This window comes from Rutilus rutilus, assembly GCF_951802725.1.
Source record: "Rutilus rutilus genome assembly, chromosome: 9".
NCBI classification, from domain to species: domain Eukaryota; kingdom Metazoa; phylum Chordata; class Actinopteri; order Cypriniformes; family Leuciscidae; genus Rutilus; species Rutilus rutilus.
The window spans coordinates 40,546,890-40,568,596 of NC_140223.1; the positions used below are offsets into that span (position 1 = coordinate 40,546,890).

At 47.6% G+C, this 21,707-nt stretch overlaps 1 protein-coding gene across 3 annotated transcripts in view; it reads right to left on the reverse strand.

The window, feature by feature from the left end:
* The window catches only part of LOC311296456 (P2X purinoceptor 4a-like), a 37,625-nt gene that overhangs the window by 14,022 nt on the left and 1,896 nt on the right, over window positions 1-21,707 (reverse strand). Inside the window, exons 3-11 of one of the 3 annotated variants that reach the window (XM_084418251.1) lie at window positions 15,396-15,467; window positions 15,035-15,107; window positions 14,845-14,941; window positions 14,655-14,735; window positions 14,366-14,507; window positions 8,848-8,978; window positions 7,370-7,463; window positions 1,219-1,284; window positions 980-1,063 (exon numbers count right to left, since the gene is read on the reverse strand). In XM_084418251.1, the coding sequence (XP_084274377.1) occupies window positions 980-1,063; window positions 1,219-1,284; window positions 7,370-7,463; window positions 8,848-8,978; window positions 14,366-14,507; window positions 14,655-14,735; window positions 14,845-14,941; window positions 15,035-15,107; window positions 15,396-15,467 (840 nt within the window). The other 2 variants (XM_084418252.1, XR_014628596.1) reach the window with 2 other exon arrangements.

Consider the following 21,707-nt stretch of genomic DNA (forward strand, 5'->3'; position numbering starts at 1 on the left):
AGCAAAACATGCAGTGTATTAAAAACGAAGTCAAAAAATTTGCCTGCGATTTATTCTTTTTCAGTTTCAAAGATATTTTATTCAGTTTCAATTTATATTTCCATTAGTTTCTTGAAAAGTTACGTTCATTATTATTGGCACAAGAATAATTCCATAATGCTGCCGGCTGCAGATACACAAACCATAAACAAAGCAGTGCGTGCTTACCGTTTTGAATATGAATCCTGCTAAACACTTTCTTTATTCCACTTTGCTCATGTTAATATTGAAATATTCGCCAAGGAACACTCAGGTAACATTTGAACAGCCTTCTATCTGTACCGTTTTGACTTCTTTGCTCGCTGTTTTGCTATTATTCTCGTGCAGTGACTCGTTCACTAAGCTGAACAGCCAGTTCTCTCTCTCACCGACGGCCCGACACTGATTCAACACGTCGAATCAGCCGAAAAAAAAGCCGACGAGGATGAATTTCAGCCGACTGTGCGGAACACACCGAGAAAACTTAGTCCGTTGGCTTGGTGTGTTCCAGGCTTTAGAACGGTGTCGGGTGTCATGTCAGCGGCCCCTAAGTTAATAACTAATGATCTTTGCAACGGAAGTGAATCAGTCAAAACTAACTTTAGCTGGACAATAACTTTGTAGTTCTAGAGCTACTTCTAGAGCTGCTGTAAGGCCAAAACAATCTCTGTTACTTTAATTTCCTATTATCACTGTAAAGCTGCTTTGAAATGATCTATGTTGTTAAAAGCACTATATAAATGAAGGTGACTTGACTTGACTAAATCTGATGGTTTACGTTGCTGGATATAGCAAATGGTGATAAAATGAACATGTTAAACTAGACAAATGATGTATGGTTAATTTACCACAAGTGTGCGATTAAATCACAATAAAAAAAATTAATCTATTGACAGCCCTATTGACAATCTACTGACATTCATTGATTCTGTATTTGTAAAGTGAGAAATTAAATACTCACAAGTTCCTGTTCATCAAGATTTTTAAATTTCTTCCTTGAGTAACCTTTCATATGACTAGCAGACAAATCAAAGATATAATCCACCTACAGTGGCCCACAGATAAATTAAAAAGAGAATAGCATTAGTTTTTTTGATGGGCTATATATCATTTTTCTATACATTTTAACAAATGTCAAATCTAGTTCCTGCCCTTTATAACCCTAATTATTACATTTCTGTCTACAAAAACTCTTCTTACCACTCTTACAAGCGACAATAGTGCACCCACGTTGATAATTGTTGTAAAAAAGCTGAATTTTTTTGCCTGTACAAAGAACAAAAAAACACTTAATGTACATGTCTTAAACAACTTTGGTTCTAATTCATTTAGTCACTACGAGTTGCGTCAGTGACTGACGAATTGGGATATCTGTATATATATGTAAGAGTTCGTGTATGTGTAGGCCTGGAGAGTCGATACGCCTGGCATCATAATCTAGGTGCCTCAGTCCGCAGGATTGTAATAGCGATACAGCAAATGCCATGGAGACAACCTTGATCAGGTCCCAGACAGAGTCAACAATCAGCAGGTGTCTGTGGGGAGTGGGGGAAGGAACGCAAGAGCGTCTCACTGCAGTGCTCTTCCGGGGGAGTTGTTGTTCCAACAGCGGCCTTGGCCAAGGCCAGTGCTGGTTGAGGGGGGGCCAAAAGCAGATAAGACTGGGATTGTTTGGTCTTGGAGCGAGTAGCCGCTTTCCAATTTACACAACTATTCCCCTGGTCCATTTTGGTCTCCGAAACGATCCATTTGCCTTTGCAAAGCTGTGAGCTTCTCCATGATGTTATCCATATTATGGTTCATAGACCCAGTCTGAGTGCTGACAGCTCTGCCCACTGCTTCAATCATGACGGGCAGCCCTATGGAGCTTTGGACAGCTGTCACCGTCTTTTTAATTCCTCGATAAACCAGGGCAATGCCTAATCCAATCAGCAGAAGACCTGTTATCATGGTTCCGAATAGGTAGATATCTTCAATGTCCTCCACGGAAAGAGCCGCCAGACACACGACCCGCCACCTCTCCCACGCGTCCATCGTGTAGCCAACTGCGAACGTTCCGGCAGGGCAGTCAGGTTCCCCCGAATCCAAACTTCTCGTCGAGAAGATGGTGTCAATTGCGTTGAAAGACCAGTTGATCAAATCCATAATTTCTTAGTTTGGAGAGCAGTGCGGAGAGAGTCTCTCAAAGTACAAGACAGTAGACTAGACGAGACGAGAGGAGCAAAGCAGGGGAGGTAAGGGGGAGGTAAGGGGAGAGAAAAATGCGACCGTCTTCGTTGAGAGCCAAAAAAGAGAGCCAAAAGAGGCATGGCACCGTGGCACTCTCCGAGTGACCATCACTCCAACCTGGCGCTAAGCTTTCAGCCCGTGGTCAGACCTTGCTTTTCTATGGGCCGGAGTTCCCCTAGAACAAGTGTCCAGGCTTGTTGTTGTCTCAATAGATGCCTTCACCACCGGCTGGAGTGGCGCGTGCAACAGGCATGCTACCTTGGGCTCCTCGACAGGACCTTGACTGCAGTAGCTTATCAATTGCCTTGAGTTGCTAACAATGTTCCTTGCCCTCCGCCAGTTTCTACGTTGCTGCGGCACAAGCATATACTGATCCGGACAGACAACACATCAACCGTTGTGTACATCAACCGTCAAAGTGGTCTACACTCCTGTCGCATAACGCAACTCACCCTGCCATCTCCTCCTCTGGAGTCAGAAGCAATGCAGGTTATATTCCGGGCAACCTCAATCCTGCAACCGACGCGCTCCCACGACAGCTCACACTTCTGGGAGAGTAGAGACTCCACCCCCAGGTGGTCCAGCTAATTTGGAGGCCCTTCGGAGCCACTCAGGTAGACATGTTTGCTGCTCTGGACACGTCCCACTGCCAGTTGTTCTATTGCCTGACCGAGGGGACCCTCGGCACGAATGCGCTGGCACACAGCTGGCCCCAGGGCCTATGGAAAGTATTAGGGGTGTAACGATTCGTTTTAACAACGAGTTGATTCGATTCGCGATTCATGGTTGTTGATACGATTCAAGGACGATATTGGTTCATTTAGAACGATACGATCTGAAACGATTCAGTGACCTGAAATCGATTCAGTGACTTTTTAGCCAAAAATTCTTGTAAGGGAATCAGGTATCAATTAATTATGGATATAAACAAACAAGTAAACAACAATTAATGTCAAATGCATTCACATTTTATTTTAATAAGTAGGACTGAACGATTATGACAAAAATGATAATTGTCGATTATTCCCTTGAAATTGTAATTGTGATTATTAATTACGATTATCACAACATTGAATGATGTTTTGAATAGTTTGGCCATGGGACCCACATTTCTCCATGGTCATCAAGCCGCGACCCACCTTTTTAGGAATTATATAAGCCTATTATAATACATTTGTTTACACAAAAATTGTTGACACACAAGTTCTGTCCCCCTTTACTTAACATACAAAAAAAAAATTTGTACGAATATGACAAATACTGATAAACAGTAGGCACTTCGAGGTTAAGCTATTAAATAGTAGTCCCAAACTAGTTTTTGTTAATACAATCTTGGTATGATCCACCACAGTCATATAAAAATATACAAAATAACCAGTAAGTGGCATTTTGTTATGGAAACAAACAACAATTAGGCTACCATGGTGATACACAATACTTAGAAGAACTGGTAGAGAAACATGGAAACTGCTCCTTATAAATAGCAACACACATGACGTACCAATAACGTAATTTATTGGTATTTTACTTTTATTTCTTAACTTACTAATTTACGACATTGCATTCTCGTATGTCTTTTGCACTTTAGTGAAGTGATACAGCGCGCTCCGCCGCATTTGCGCGTGCAATTGAAGAGTGCGCGCTACTGCAGTATAGCGGCTGAGAGACAGGAAAGTCAGTTTTTCTGAGGTGAGAGACTTTGCGCTGCATGTTGTCTTTGCACTGCTGCTGGTGCTGGCGCGTCACGCATGGCGACGACGTCACAGATAGGCAGACTGAATCGAGTAACATTTAACGCCTTTATCATTAAAAGTGCAAAGAAAAAACATCCATATAAAGTCTAACGTGCTTTAATCCAATGCGCTATTTCCTAGTATCGATACAATCGATTCATTACCTTTTAAAACGATATTAGATCAATATATATGTCGTCCGGAAGGCCAACTTGCCGAGCACAGATCGATGCAGTTGGATCGTAGGAATATAAATCGATACATCGATGTAGTTGATGAATCGTTACACCCCTAGAAAGTATGCGTTTCCCCTAGTGAGCCTAATCACACAGTCCCTGTGCAAGGTCAGGGAGGACGAGGAGCAGGTCTTGTTGGTTGCGCCATATTGGGCCACCCAGACCTGGTTCCCGGAACTCATGCTCCTCCCCCTCCCTGGCACATTCTCCTGAGGAAGGACCCACTTTCTCAGGGACCGGGCACCATATGGCACTGGGTCATTCTTTCCTTTCTGCAAGATGGGTAAAAGGCACACTATGCAGTTTCCGTTTTTCTCAAACAGCGACCCCTAGAGTCGCTGTGGAGTACTTGTATTTAACGTTACTCTCCTAAATACCACTCACGCAGAGCCGTCTCTGCACTCTTCCGACCGCGTTTTCTTCGTCGACTGAAGAAGTCATTGCCATGATTCACATCTGAAATGCGTGCTAGTGTCTTCCATAGAGGCTGCTTCATATGTTGTTGATGTATGTGACGTCGTGCCGTAAAGCAAGTCGTGATTCTCGCGAGATTTGTCGGGGCGCCATCTCTCAAACCTGTATTGCTGGTTATGCCCGGTGGTCAGCACCTACAGTGGGGAGAACAAGTATTTGATACACTGCCGATTTTGCAGGTTTTCCTACTTACAAAGCATGTAGAGGTCTGTACATGTTTTTATCATAGGTACACTTCAAATGTGAGAGATGGGATCTAAAACAAAAATCCAGAAAATCACATTGTATGATTTTTAAATAATTAATTAGCATTTTATTGTATGACATAAGTATTTGATCACCTACCAACCAGTAAGAATTCCGGCTCTCACAGACCTGTTAGTTTTTCTTTAAGAAGCCCTCCTGTTCTCCACTCATTACCTGTATTAACTGCACCTGTTTGAACTCGTTACCTGTATAAAAGACACCTGTCCACACACTCAATCAAACAGACTCCAACTTCTCCACAATGGCCAAGACCAGAGAGCTGTGTAAGGACATCAGAGATAAAATTGTAGACCTGCACAAGGCTGGGATGGGCTACAAGACAATAGGCATCATCTTCTTCATCATCTTTTTTATTTAATGCCATGTCAGCAATCAGAGCTATCTTCATGGCAAAAATTCAATTACAAAAACACAAATATCATATAAATACAATAAAAACAGAACAAAGATAACCAGCAAGTCCTATTATACAATATAGATTTTTTAAGTTAACATATGATAAAAAATCCAAAACCTTTTCAGGTATAATCTCATTAAAAATGTCCTTAACTAAAATAACTTCATAAAAAAGCATTCTACTTGTGTTAAGACCAGGACAATCTAATAAAATATGTTTGACAGTTAAAGGAATCCTACAAAACATACATAATGTTGGGTCTTCACCTTTAAGTAAAAAATCATGGGTCAAGCTTGTGTGACCTATACAACATCTAGTGTAGACCACCTGATCAAGTCTAGTTTTAAAATTGAGAAAAGTCCTGGTTTTAATTTCCGGATGAGTTGCATACAACTTATTGTTCTTGCACATATGCCATTCTTCTTGCCACTTATTTAAAATATATCTGTTAATAATCGGTCTAATAATTTTTAAAGTGTCCATTGCTTGAAGGCAAGATTTTGAGTCTGTAAAAATTATATAATGTTTTTTTACTGTATTTTCAATATGCTCCAAAGCTAAAAGTAAAGCACGTGCTTCAGCAGAGAAAATTGAGCACTGTTTTGGAATACGGATTCCATAGCGTTGATGTCCAGTCACCATTGCTGCCGTTACACTATTTTCCACCTTCGAACCATCTGTGAATATAGGTACATGAAAAGGAAATTGGTTTCTTATGTCCAAATATTGCTGTTTATATACATTTGGATGAGTCACTCCTTTCCTCTGATAAGCTAAATCCAAATTGATATTAGGCTTCTTTAATTTCCAGGGAGGTATAGAATTGAATTGTATTTGATTTAAAATGTTCAAGTTTGTATTTATGTTCTCCAAATGTGGTTTAATACGAATACCAAAGGATCTAATGCTTTTAGATTTACAGGACAATAGGCAAGCAGCTTGGTGAGAAGGCAACAACTGTTGGAGCAATTATTAGAAAATGGAAGAAGTTCAAGATGACGGTCAATCTGCTTTTCTGATGTATCAAATACTTAAGTCATGCAATAAAATGCAAATTAATTACTTAAAAATCATTCAATGTGATTTTCTGGATTTTTGTTTTAGATTCTGTCTCTCACAGTTGAAGAGTACCTATGATAAAAATTACAGACTTCTACATGCTTTGAAAGTGGGAAAACCTGCAAAATCGGCAGTGTATCAAATACTTCTCCCCACTGTATGCTAGACTAGGTGCCTATATGTTGTAATTCCCTTCGGGTGATCCCAGATGTGTATTCTTCCACCCTAGCTAGGTTGGATCCTCTGCAGGGACCTTCCATATGTAGTACTGCCCTCTGGCCAGTCCATATGTGTAACTCCACATGCTACCTCCCTACGAGCGGGATGTGGTCTCTGTAGCGTCCCTTTCTGGACGGATTAGGCATGCTTTCCCAGTGTTTGGGGCAAGTAGGAACAGCAGTGATTGACTTCTTTATGTAAGCCCTGTCCAAGGGGTGCGGGAGGATCAGGCGGCTTATGCGGGGCACTGGAAGGTGCAGCAATTGTGGCGTTTTTCTTAGGGATCTGACGTAACTCGTAGTGACTGACTGAATGAGAACGTCGATGTTACCTATTGTAACCCTGTTCCCTGAAGGAGGAAACGGAGACGTTACTTCCCATCGTCACAATCCCTGTGCTCACCGCTGAGTGACCGGACACTGCTCAGCTCTTCAGTGAAAGCTTGGTGAGTGTCTCTCTGCTTGATTTCTATATACCTGCAGCACAGGGCATGGTTTGAGATGCAAATCTCACTTGCCAATGTCCACTGGCTGTTTCTGTTAACACGAGAAGGTTATAGGACTCTCAGGAGAGACCTTAATTTGTCAGGCACTGACGTAATGTCTACGTTCCCTCCTTCAGGGAATGGGGGTTACAATAGGTAACCGAGGACGTTTTGTTCTCTGAAAATATAACTGCATTTTATTAAGTTTAATGTCATTAACAAAGGTTAAACTGTCCTTATTTGGAAAACTCACCTGGCCATATACCAGAACATCTAAACGAATGCCATATCCCTTGATCAGGGTCCTGGTGTCTTTGCCATCACTGTTCTTGTAGTATTTAGCAAATCTGTAAAGATTACACAAAAACACCCATTTATTTGCAACATTTGTTCACTTCTTCTGAAGAATCATCTTTACTAGTTACTGTTAGACTGGAACCAAACTGTCTAGACTCAGAAAGGGCTACACTCTTAGAAAACAAAGGACTTTTATGGAAATTAGCTTTTAAACTCTCTTCAACATGGGCATCCTTATCACTGAGTCTCTGAGTCAATCTCAATTTAATTATAAAGCCCAAAAACAACAGTGGTTGAGCACTGCGCTGAACAATATAATTTAGAAGAAAACTAAAAGGAAAAAAAACAATATGACAATAAGACACAAACACACAATTGATGTTTAGACAAACCCCATTTGACTCAGTGATTATAAGCCTTCTCAAAGAGAGGTTTTTAATTTTGCTTTAAAATGTGATTCTGACAAGATTATTCTAATAGAGAGTGGTAGGCTGTTCCACAGTTTAGGGCCGGCTATGGCAAAAGCCTGGTCAACTTTTTTCGGTGACTTTAAACATCTAGCTCACAAGTGTCAAACTCAGTTCCTGGAGGGCCACAGCCCTACAGAGTTTTGTTCCAACCCTGCTTACACACTCACTCACACACTTCAAATAAGGCTGAAGGACTTGATTAGCTGATCAGGTGTGTTTAATTAGGGTTGAAGCTAAACTCTGCAGGGCTGTGGCCCTCCAGGAATTGAGTTTGACACCCCTGATCTAGCTGATAAGAAGGTGCTAGTTCATTTAAAACCTTAAAAACAGAGTAAAATTTTAAACTCTATTCTAAAACAGACTGACAGCCAGTGCAAAGAGTGTAAGTCGGGGGTGATTTGTTCGTATTTGCGAGTGCCAGTCAGAAGTCTAGCAGCTATACTTTGGACTGTTTGTAAGCGATTTATATAGGATTGGCTAAGGCCTATATACATTGAGTTGCAGTAGTCTAGTCGAGATGAGATAAAATCATGTATTAAGTCTCTTAGAAGAAAACAAGTCTCTTAGAAGAGTGTGTACAGATCTAAGAACACTAAATAGCACACTATTAGAAATAAGCAAGCATGGTGTGGCATCTAAAGGTAAAAGTCAATTGCCTCTAATGACCAGGACCGACGAGTTTGTGATAAGATCCGAATATCCGGCTGGTGCGAGACTCAAAGTGTTATAGGAATCCAAATGTGAGTGTGATTTCAATAAAGAGTTAAATAAAATAATCAAGTGTGTAGATAAATTATTATATAAATGGTCAATAACTAACTGGCATTCTAACATAAATTCGAGGTTGTGATAAAATGGAGTCAGATAAAAGTTTAATTGGAATTATATTACTTTGCCACACTGAAAAGACCGAACGTGCAGGACTGAACAGGCCCTACATAGTTACAGTACAAACATCTGTTACCGTAAGTTGTACACTGGGGTTTCACTACTTTCTGGGTCCTTCTTGTCTATTCTGCGGAAGGAGTACTGGGGAGCACACGAGTTAATATCCAGGTCACAATCCCACTGGATTTGCACTGCCATTATTCCCCCCTGAGCACAGAAAACACTCAAAGATGTCAGTCAGTTCTAAAGCAGTGTACCAATAAAACGTCTCGGGTTACGTATGTAACCCTCGTTTCCTGAGTGGGGAACGAGACGCTGCATCGATACTCGATACTTTGGGGAATGCCTTCGGCATGACGCGTCTGAAGTCTACTATACAACTATTCCAATCTGGATTGGTGCAACGTCATTACGTCCCCCGTGACATCGCATGTGACGGTGATCCGGAAGCTATAAAACGGTCACAGGAACCAGGAAGTGTTAGCTTTTAATTGGTCAAAGCAAGTCGTTCCCAGGGGCGCGGAAAGTGTGGCCGAGGGATGCAGCGTCTCGTTCCCCACTCAGGGAACGAGGGTAACATACGTAACCCGAGACGTTCCCTTTCGTAAAGGGAACTCCCGCTGCATCGATACTCGATACTTTGGGGAACGAATACCCGCGCCGCCACACTGAGAGAAAAAACGCCCTGGTATAAAGCAACTGGTACACTCACGGACGATAGAATGAGTAGAGGGCAGATCCAAACTAGCTTGTCATAAGATTTGGTGCAAGAAGGGGAGGTCTGGAGCCGGAGGCTCGACTGACCTCATGGATGGGAACCCCAGACAGTAGAATATAGTAGATGAGAGGTGAAGGCAAAAGTGCACCTTGTACTTCAAATATGAGAGGTTTTAGATAACCAACTGTAGCTTAATAAAGAGAATAGCTCCTAACCCTTGATGCATAACTAGATGGGCTGACTCCTCTCAGCCTGAAGCCTAACGTAGGAACCTCAAAGGCTACGACCTTGACCATCCGACACATGCAATGGAGGATGGAATACCCGAAGAATCTTAACATTGCCTACAGGTACCTCAGTACCGGGCAACGATAACGTTGAGTGGCTCCCACGCTAGCAAGTAAGAGGGGGAAGCACCACCACTCTTCCAGGGAGTAAGACGAGCAGGAAGCAGACTCAATAGATGCTCCTATATATACTTATATATCTCCAATATATAACCGTATATCTCACCCACAGGACATGATGGGTGCCAGGGATAACCCATCAGCCTGATGCCAATAGGCTGGATGAAAAGGATTCATCCTCCAATCTACAGGAACATGGAGTTTCGGTGGGAATGTCCCTACATGCACACCCTTAGAGGCTTGCGGAGGGCACTAAGGCCGCCACAGAGGCCCTAAGCATGAACGGGAGATCCCGTTAGAGAAAAGGATGGAACACTAGTACTGAAGCCAATGGGCAATAATTAACTTAGGTTCAATGCCGTCCCTAACCTACATTTTTAGTTCCTAGTAGAGTGGGGTTCTAGACAGGAAGACCTAACCACCTCGATAGAAAGGGCAACCTGATTATGGGTGCGACCCCCTCAGGGGCCAGACCCATAGTCTCCACAATTGTGGTCTTGGATGGAATAATGTACCACCAGCCTGAGACAGAAGATCTCTCCTAATAGGAATCTGCCATGGGGGACTCTCCAAGAGACTTATAATGTCCGAGAACCAAATTCGGGCCGGCCAGTACGGAGCTACAAGGAGTAGTCTCACTCCGTACCTCCTGACCCTTTCTAGAACCCCAGGGAGCAGAGCGATCAGGGGAAAAGCGTACAGACGTGACCTCGGCCACATCTGTACCATGGCATCCAGACCCAAAGGAGCTGGATGTGAGAGAGAGTACCAGAGCGGGCAATGAGAGTTCTCATAAGAAGCGAACAGGTCTATCTCCGCCCGGCCAAATTCTCTCCATATAAGCTCAACCACTTCAGGGTGGAGCCGCCATTCCCCGGGCCTCAGCCCCTGCCTCGACAGGATGTCTGCTCCCATATTTTCAACCCCAGGAATGTAAATAGATCTGACAGAGAGAAATTTGTCCTGGGACCAAAGAAGAATTTGATGCGCCAGTCTACAAAGAGGGCGAGATCTCAAACCTCCTTGGCGGTTGATATAAGAGACCACCGACATATTGTCTGTCCTAACAAGAACATGATGGCCTCTGAGGTCTACAAGGAAGTGCCTCAGGGCAAAGAATACGGCCAACATCTCCAAGCGATTAATATGCATCGAGAGATGATGGTCCTTCCAAGTACCTCGGGTGTAACGGCCCTCCATAACCGCACCCCAGCCCGTGAGGGACGCATCCGTAGTCAAAGTTTTTCTCTGACATGGTGCTCCCAAAACCGGGCCTTGAGACAGGAACCATGGTTTCTTCCATATGACTAGAGAACGAAGACATCTGTGCGTAACTCTGATAGTGCGGAAAGGGTTTCCCAAAGGAGAAAAACCCTTGGTCCTGAGCCACCACTGACAGGCCCTCATATGGAGCAGTCCAAAGGGAATTACCGTGGAAGCTGCAGCCATAAGACCCAAAACTCTTTGAAATTGTTTAACAGTGATAGCCTGGCCTAACCTAAAACTCCTCATTGTGTGTAAGATAGTATTAATACGAGCAGGAGACAACTGTGCCCGCATAGTAACCAAGTCCCACTCTACTCCCAGGAATGTAGTCCTCTGAAGAGGAGATAAAGAACTCTTTTTCACATTGAGTCTTAACCCCAAGCACCTCAAGTGATGCAAAACAACATCTCGATGTCGAATTGCCAGATCTTTCGACTGGGCTAAAATGAGCCAGTCATCTATGTAATTCAAGATACGAATCCCCTGAAGTCTCAATGGAGCAAGGGAAGCATCCATGCATTTAGTGAAGGTGCGAGGGGATAAGGCTAGGCCGAAAGGAAGGACCCTATATTGATAAGCTTTTCCCCCAAAAGTGAATCTAAGGAACTTCCTATGTTGTGGGATGATGGAAATATGAAAATATGCATCTTTTAGATCTATCGTCACAAACCAGTCCTCGGATCTGATTTGTTGAACGATCATAGGTATAGTCAACATTTTGAACTTGAATCTCCTCAAAGATTTATTCAAAACCCTAAGATCTATAATAGGACGCAGCCCACCATCCTTCTTTGGAACTATGAAGTACCGGCTGTAGAATGCGGACTCCCTCTGCTCTAAGGGCACATATTCTATGGCCTCCTTAGCTAGGAGAGTCTGAACTTCATCTTCCATCACCTGAGCCTGGTCAGGAGATACCAGGGTATGAACAACACCACTAAATCTAGGTGGTCTGTATTGAAACTGAATTCTATATCCCTTCTCAACTGTCCTCAGGACCCACTGAGATATATTTTGAAGACCCTTCCAGGTGTCTAAATAATCTACTAAGGGAATCAGCCTTTCAGGACTGACCTCAGGTGTTTTATTTTTATTTTCATCTTTGCTTTCGGAAACCTGAAGCGATTTTGAGGCAGGAACTAACCGAATAATTTTTTCTACAGGCCTCGTGAGAGGTAGCGAACGTTTCAGGGTCATAGATTTCCTAGGAACACTCTGTATGGTACATTCGCTAGAAGTCAATGCGTCCCGAAGCGCACTTGACGGCGGGAAGCAACATCGATTTCCTGAGGGCTCCGCGGAGCGAAGTTTTAAAAAGCCCACGCGGAGGGGGACGCCCTCAGAGGCCTGAGCCTCCCGTCACTGCTTCTTAGCCGAAGCCTTCCTAGCCTGAATAACAGTCCTCAGATCTGTTTTCGACTTGGAAGGCTTCGACTGAGAGTGTTGCTTCCGACTCCAAGCCCCTTGGGGGGGAGCACGAGAGGCAACACTCTCCTTCTGCCTCAGCAGGTGTGAGGAGCTGGCGGCGGCCTCATGGGACTGCCCCCTGGCAGCAGACCCACGAGACCTGGAACGACGGCGGGGGATAAGTTCTTTAAATGCGGCTGACTGTCGTTTCGCCTCCTGAAACCTCTCGACGACATTGTTGACACCGTCGCCGAAAAGGCCAGTAGGCGAAACTGGGGCATCGAGGAGACAAGCCCTGTCCTTGTCCCCGATGCCCGACAAGTTCAGCCACAAGTGTCTCTCCGTGGCTACCAGTGCTGCCATGGAGCGGCCGATGGCACAGGCCGTCTCCTTGGTAGCACGGAGAGACAAGTCGACCACTCGACGCATCTCGCGGATGTCGTCGAAGGCGACCTCCCCGCTGTCGTCCACCTCTTTGAGGAGGTCGGCCTGGTATGCCTGCAACAGCCCCATTGTATGCAGACAACTACCAGCCCGACCTGCCGCCATATATGCCTTCCCAACCAAGGCCGATGTTGTACGGCAGGGCTTGGTGGGAAGCGCCGGAGCCCGCAGGGATGATGCAACGTCAGGGGAGAGGTGCGACGCAAACGACTCTTCAACCCTGGGCATCATCCCATAGCCCTCCTCCCTGGCACCCATTATATTTGAATATAGATGGACATTGGGGCCAGATATTCTCGAGGAGAAGGGCTTATTCCACGATCTCGACACCTCGGTGTGGAGATCGGGAAAAAATGGCAGACTCCGGCGTAGAGGTTGTGACCGAGACTGCAGGAAGCGCTCATCGAGTTTACTTTTTTTAGTCGCTTCCTGCATCTCAGGTGGCCAGTCGATCTTTAGTTTTTCTACCGCTCTGGTCACAACCTCTAGCAGCTCCTCAAAGGCAGGGGAATGGGGTGGCGAAATTTCACATCCCCCTGCCTCGATGCTCAAACTATCTAGCTCCTCGGAACCAGATAGTTCGAGCATCGGTTCCACTGCCGGGGCAGAAGAAGCCGCAGCGCGGGCTTCCGCACCCTGAGCAGAACTATGGGAACTAGCTTCAGAATGCTGAGAACGGGCCAAAGCCGTCTCAACATCATCCACTAGATCCCTCTGCGATCCCCATGAATGCAGACGCCGCGCTGCCTCGACAGACGCGGGACCTGATCCACGGGGATCGCGAGGCTGGCCGGCCTCATTGAACATAGCTCGCCGGGAGCGGAGCGTTCTCAGGGGCATGATTTCACAGTTAGCACAGACAGCACCCTCGAGTGCTGCCTGTGCATGCTCCACTCCCAGACAAACCACGCAAAGCGAGTGTGTGTCACCCTCGGCCAAATAGCGTGGACAAGGGGACGCACACTGCCTGAATTGTTTCTCCGCCATGACAAACAAACTCTTTCCACGGGACAAACAACACCAAATATGACAAACAGTTGTAACATAGAGCGCTTGCTGAAGACCAGAAGCTAACACTTCCTGGTTCCTGTGACCGTTTTATAGCTTCCGGATCACCGTCACATGCGACGTCACGGGTGACGTAATGACGTTGCACCAATCCAGATTGGAATATTTGTATAGTAGACTTCAGACGCGTCATGCCAAAGGCATTCCCCAAAGTATCGAGTATCGATGCAGCGGGAGTTCCCTTTACGAAAGGGAACACATATTCATCAACAGAGTATCATAAGGGGATTAAAGCTTATTCATGATAAGATCAATGTCAAATAAACATAAAATTAGTTTCTGACATAGACTGCCATGGTCTGAAAATCCTCTCGAGTCTCTTCAAAAATATCTTTGATTCTGAAAATTGGGCAGTTAGGGTCAGTATTCCTGTTGAACACACAGTTTGCCAAGTAGGAGCGGTTCATGTTTGGTAGGATATTCCTTCTGCAAGAAATAAAGAAATAAGCAACACTACATTAACTCACTTTATTAAGTAAAATTTATATGTTTGATTTGCAGCACTTCTGTTGCACATTTGTAGTTAAAATACAGAAAAAACGGTGCTGAAATATGTGTTAGAGATTAACATACTTTTTGAAGTTAAATTTGGCGAATTGAATATTATTCTTTATGAATATTGTGAAGTTTTCAGCATCTGCCAGGAGTGCTGGACTGAAATATCAAGGCAAAAAACATGAATATTATGAATAACTTAAACTAAGAAATAAGTTTCAACGTGTATTTTTTTTTTGTTTGAGATGGTGAGTGGTGGGAGTTTTACTTCGGAGGTTCGACTTTCTTCTCCACAGGACACCAGGCCAACACCTCACATGTCTTCACTGAGTCTGAGAAATCGACACATCTACCTGTCTGAACACCTAAAACAGAGGCATGTCTTAATAGTCAGTACTGCCTGGATTTCAAGTCACAAAAAGTAATATTTTGTATGCAGTGTACAGATTGAGCCATACCATTCCCTCGAGCATCTTTAAAGCCTTTGGCGCAGTTCATGTCAGATGTGCAAATGGATTTCAGGGTTGGATACTAAATGAAATTAAAATGAATACCAAGTAATGTAATACAAAAAAAAAATCATGAATGTAATACTAAGCCAAAGACGGGTAAATGTCAAATCAGTTGATTTAGTTTTAAAATAAATTAACAGCCAAATATTTTATGGTCATTCAATAAGTTGAATGACATTGATATAATGTTATACATTATTCGGAATTTGTTTTGAGATGTAATTTTAGTTGTGTTTGTGCCTGTGTCTAAATGGAAGCTCAAAGAAGAGGAAAGATTACGAGAGAGCACATTTTCTTCATGTCTCACCTCTGCACATTTTGACAGTGTTTGGTTTGGTGTGAGGATCATGTTGGTCATCAGGAAGAAAGAACTGTCCTCCTGCAACATGCAAAACATGTGAATGTGATCAGTGACACCTGAAATAGTTCCTCATGAGTATAAGATGTCTAAAGGCATGTTGATAGAATGTGACTATCCCAGACAGCATACATGTTGGCCAATAGAATGTTCAGCGAATCCAACAAAGAGCAGAAAGACATTTTATCCCATAAAACGTACTCGGTTACTAACGTAACCTCTGTTCTCTCTAGAGAGGGAACGAGTATTGCGTAAGCTAGCTTACGCTGCGGGAAAGTCTCCTTTCTCGGGATACTGAAGCCAAAAATTATCCTTAATTTTTTAAAACTTGTCAACGCAGTGCGGCAGCCTGCAGACCTAGGGCAAGCGAATCGCGTGCCCATTGGCTGCTCTGCGGCAACTGCAGCAGCCTATGGCTGAGCCTTGCGCGTGACGTCACGTCCAATGAGCGCGCTTGGCGCGCTTAATGCGTCACAGCCCGTCATTAGGGGTGTGGCTTAGCGTATATAAGCAAGGAACAGAGGCTGCTTCGCTGGTTTCTGTCGCATGAAGCGAAATGAGCTCGTGGCGAGAGCACGGCGGGTTACGCAATACTCGTTCCCTCTCTAGAGAGAACAGAGGTTACGTTAGTAACCGAGTACGTTCTCTTACGAGAGGTTCTCTCGTATTGCGTAAGCTAGCTTACGCTGCGGGAACACCTTTGTCAACGCCGTGCGCGCGCCCAGCATCCTGAATGAATCCCATGGGGAGCCCAGGGAACGCGAAGCGGAGCTGGGCGGCCAAGATACCACAGTACACAAGCACATAATATGGGGCAGGGAGCGGCACAGCCGGTCCAACTAACACTTCCATATAGTGTAGCTCAACCAGTAGAGCTAAATCAGCAGCGTAGCCCGCGCACAGACAGTGGGCTGGCTTACGCGAGACTTAGACTGATAACACTTTGGCCTGCAAAGCGGGAACTTCCAGGTTGTAAAACCTAACAAATGTGGAGGGGGAGGCCCAGCCTGCCGCTGCACAAATGTCATGAATGGGAATCCCACTGGACCACGCCCACGATGAGGCCATGCCTCTGGTGGAGTGTGCCCGAATGCCCAAAGGGCACTGCAGGTTTTTAGATGCGTAAGCAGCTGCGATAGCATCAACTATCCATCTGGACAGGGTGTGTTTCGAGGCGGCGAGACCCTTGGTGCGCCCACCAAACGAAACAAAGAGCTGCTCTGAACGCCTGAAGGCGGCGGAGCGTGAAATATAGCTTCTCAGCGCCCTAACTGGGCAGAGGAGATGACTATCTGCCTCGCAGCCGGCATTCGGCAGGGCTGAAAGGGAAATGACCTGCGCTCTGAAGGGAGTGCCCAAAATTTTTGGGACGTACCCATGCCTCGGTCTGAGAATAACTTTAGAGTCATTGGGTCCGAACTCGAGGCACGCAGCGTTAGTGGATAACGCGTGAAGGTCTCCCACACGTTTTACTGAAGACAATGCTATCAGAAAAACGGTTTTGAGCGTGAGGTATTTCATATCCACAGTTTCTAAGGGTTCAAAGGGATGTGCTTTCAGTGCGTCTAAGACCAGTGAAAGATCCCACATAGGAACCGAAGGGGGTCGCGGGGGGTTCATCCTCCTCGCTCCTCTAAGGAAGCGGATGACAAACTCGTTCCTTCCTAATGCGCGGCCCGGCTCTGAGACAGAGAGCGCTGAAATGGCCGCGACATAGACTTTGAGCGTGGAGGGGGACCTGCCCGCGTCCAGTAGCTCTTGAAGGAAGCACAATACTTGCGAGACCCCACATGTCTGTGGATTAAGCCCTCTGGTAGTGCACCATTTGTTAAACACAGACCATTTAGACGTGTAGAGCCGCCTTGTGGAGGGGGCTCTAGATTGTATGATCGTGTTCATCACCCCTTCTGGTAGATCAGCATGTAATTGTTGAGGCTCCACGCATGCAGAGACCAGTGCTCTGGGTGGGGATGCCAAATCGAGCCGCGGGCTTGAGAGAGAAGGTCTCTCCGCACCGGAATCGGCCAAGGGGCTGAGTCTGCCAATTGTATGAGTTCCGGGAACCAAGCTTGGTTCTCCCAGAACGGGGCTATGAGGAGCACTGTGTGGCGCGCTTTCCTGACTCTCTCGATGACCTGAGGCAGCAGAGAGACTGGTGGAAACGCATATAGCGGGCCGCTGGGCCAAGGCTGGGCCAGCGCGTCCTCGCTCTTTGAAAAGAATGCTGGGCAGTGTGCGTTGTCTTTTGACGCAAAGAGGTCGACTTTCGCTCTGCCAAAGCGGCGCCACAGCGACTGGACTGTTTGGGGGTGTAGAGACCACTCCCCAGGGGGAACGTTGTCCCTGGACAGTCTGTCGGGGCCCTCGTTCAGATGGCCAGGCACATGCGATGCTCTCAGAGAGCGCAGAGAGTGCTGAGCCCATACGAGGAGGCGTTCCGTCAGGGCGCAGAGTTGCTTTGATCTGACACCGCCCTGGCGGTTCACATAGGCCACTACTGAAGTGTTGTCCGTGCGGACTAGAACATGGTGACCATGGAGGAAAGGGAGGAAGTGCATGAGCGCTTTCTCGACCGCGAGCATCTCTAGACAGTTTATGTGTAGGAGATTCTCCTGGTCTGACCAGTGGCCATAGACCGGTCTGCCTTCGAAGAGCGCTCCCCAACCTAGGTTGGACGCGTCTGTTGAGACAACTTTCCGGTGTGAAACCACTCCCATATTCACTCCCGTGTGATACCATTCGGCTGCTAGCCAGGGCTGCAGGGCTGAGACACAGACCTGAGTCACTCTGATTAGCGAGCCGCCGGTCGCCCAGGCTCGATGGGATACGCGCGTTCTCAGCCAGCGTTGAAGCGGGCGCATGCGCAGTAAACCCAGCTAAAGCACTGCTGCAGCTGAGGCCATATGCCCCAGAATGCGCTGAAATGCCTTCAGGGGAACCCGGTTGCCTTCTTTGAAGGATGCAGCGAGGCGCTGGATGCGGCGCGCGCGCTGCTCCGACAATCTGGCCGTCATCGCCACCGAGTCTAGTTCTATTCCGAGAAAGGAAATCGACTGCCGGGGCGAGAGCGAGCTCTTGGTCCAGTTGACCGCTAGACCCAGACCCTCCAGGTGGTCGAGTAGCGCTGTTCTGTGAGACACAAGTTCTGTCTCTGACTGCGCTAGAACGAGCCAATCGTCCAAATAGTTCAGAATTCGCATTCCCTGACTCCTCAGGGGAGCGAGAGCCGTGTCCATGCATTTCGTAAATGTACGGGGTGCTAAAGACAGGCCGAACGGCAGGACTGTGTATTGATAAGCTCGACCGTCGAAGGCGAATCTCAAGAATGGCCTGTGACGGGGAGTTATCTGGATCTGGAAATACGCGTCTTTCAGATCGAGAGAGATAAACCAGTCTCCTGGGCGAATTTGAGCGAGGATCTGTCTGGTTGTAATCATCCTGAACGGCCGTCTCATGAGAGCCTTGTTCAGATGTCTCAGATCTAAAATAGGTCTTAATGCTCCGTCCTTCTTGGGAACGAGGAAGTAACCGCTGTAAAAGCCTGACTCGCTCAGGGAAGGATGAACCTGTTCTATGGCCCCTTATCGCAGCAGGTTTGCTATTTCTGCTTGAAGCAGATGTGCTGTTTCCAAACTCACTTTCGTTTCCGTCTGCGCTAGAAAGCGCGGAGGGCGACGAGCAAATTGGAGCGAATAACCGTGTCTTATGGTGTTGAGCACCCATTCTGACGCGCCCTGAATAGCCTCCCATGCTTTTGCATGCATAGCTAGGGGTCGAATGGTCTCTGGGTTCAGATCGCCGCGTTGCGCGGGATGGGGAACCTGTATCAGAGAAGACGGGGCGGCGCGCGCGCCGCCGATGCTCGGACACGAGGGCAGAAGAACAGGGCTGGCCGACTGTGCAGAATTTAGTAGCTCGATCTCGGACGATGGAGCGTGAACTGCTGTCAAATAACCCAGGCGCGAGAGCGGCGTGGGGATTATGGTGTCTGAAAGTGGGTGCGCGTGCTCGTGAGCTGGCGCGGGATTTGCACTTATGACACGGCCAGTGTTTGGGGGCTTTATGAGGTTTGCAACCTGTCTGGCAGAGCGGGCAGTGGGCAGGTGTGAGCACAAGGCTGTGGGCACATTTCCTACACTTGATGCTCGAGCGGAAAGTTTCCGCTTTAAGAGATAGCGCTCTGGACGCGTTGCCATGGGAACCTGGTCTGTGTGAGGCAGTGAGCACACGGGAGTGGGCACTTTTTCTACACTTAATACCCCTGCGGCTTGAGCCGTAGCAACTTGAGGTAACTGAGTGACAGAGCGAGCAGCGAGTAGGTGTGAGCACGGAAGTGTGGGCACATTTACTACATTTAGTACTCGAGCGGTGTGAGGCCGCTTTATGAGAGAGCGCTCTGGGCGCGTTACCATGGGGATTGTACTTGTGTGAAGCAGTGAGCACATGGGTGTGGGCACATTTTCTACACTTAAAGCACTTATACTCTTTTTGAGATTTATCTGGGTCGCCGTGAAAACGGCGTTTGTGTGCAGGCGAGCGAGTGTTAATACTGGCTCGTTGGCTGCGGTGTGTGCTGCTGCAGTAGCCTGAACATAGGGGACTGACAGAGCTGTGCGTTTTGATGGCGGTCCGGCCGTAGCGGGACTCAACCATCTTTTCCTCCTTGCGGATGCTAGGAGGACTTCGCGGGCTCGGGCTTCAACGCGATCTTGGGCCGCGGGCCCCGCGGGGGCGGCGGTCTGTGATGGCTGGTCGAGCGCGACCTGGGGCGATTGCCCTGGCGTCGCTGCGAAGCGCTGGGAGGCCTGGAAGAGCGCTGGTTAGAGCTGCGCACAGGAGGCTGAGTTTGAGGGCGGCCTGTGGCTGGGCTCGAACGGCGGGGCAGGAAGAGGTCCATCGCCTGCGACGCCTTCTGTACTTCAGAGAACCGATCCACAATTCCGCTGACCGCAGGGCCAAAGAGGCCGGTGGGCGAGAGTGGTGCGTTCAGAAATACAGCGCGCTCTGACTCACTCATGTCCGCGAGCGTCAACCAAAGGTGTCTGTCGATGACGGTGAGCGCGGCCATGGATCTGCCGATGGCTTGAGCAGCGGTCTTGGTAGCGCGTAGCGCGAGATCCGTAGCGCTGCGCAGATCGGTTAAGGCAGACTGATCCGAGCCCTTCTCGTCCAGTTCACGGAGGAGGTCGGCTTGAAGGATCTGAAGAATGGCCATTGAGTGCAGGGCGGAAGCAGCCTGGCCGGAGGCGGCGAAAGCGCGGCCGGCGAGAGCTGAGGTGGTCCTGCAGGCTTTAGACGGCAGGGCAGACTTTGAGCGCCATCTAGCAGACGGCGGGCAAAGGTGCGTTGCCACAGCATCCTCAACGGCGGGGATGCCGTTATAGCCGTTCTCGGCGGCTCCGTCCACCTGGGAGAGAGCCGAGGAGACTGGCGAGCGGAGTCTGGTGGAGAACGGAGCGTTCCAGGATTTAGAGAGCTCGGCGTGGAGCTCAGGCAGGAAGGGTGCTGACCTAGAGGCAGGCGCAGGGCGGCGGCTAGGTAGAAAACACCCGTCAAGGCGATTGGGCTCCGGCTCCTTAGGTGGGGACCAATCCAGTCCCATTCTCTCGACCGCTAGAGTGAGGAGGCGGAGAAGCTCCGCGTCAACACTAGCGCGGGTTCTGGAAGACTCCAAAGTCGAGGGGGCGGAGCGGTGAGAGCCCGACCACTCCTCGCTGTCAGACGCGAGCAGAGAGCAGCTGTCAGCGGCATCATCTGCATCATCCCCCAGGACGACGGCAGTGCGGGCAGAGGCCGGCCGCTGCGCGTCGGTGAAGGGTGGGGGGGAAGGAGAGAGCGGGGCTCGCGGGAGAGGTTCCGGCGAGCACTCAGCTGTAGCGTCCAGTTCCGGCGGCCTTTGAGAGCGACGTTTCTTCTTACGTGGCCCGGAAGAAGTGGCCGGAGAGGGTGGAGGTTCTTCAAATTTAGCGAGTCGAGCCCGTAGGGTCGACCGGTAACTCCTCACACTGTTCGCAGCCGCCCTCGGAGAGAGCGCGAACCGCGTGGTCGAAGCCCAGGCAGAGAGCGCACACCACGTGCGGTCTCCGTCGCTGAGCGCGGCTCTGCACGAGCCACAGGATGTGCGAGGCATTTGAAACAACGCCTCGCGCTCTTTTAGATGCAAGTGTGTCGCGGCGGACACACAGACACACAACACAGAGCAGAAAAAGGATATATATGCCGGATGGCGCAGCAGGCAGGGAAGGCTGAAGGCGGCGAGCG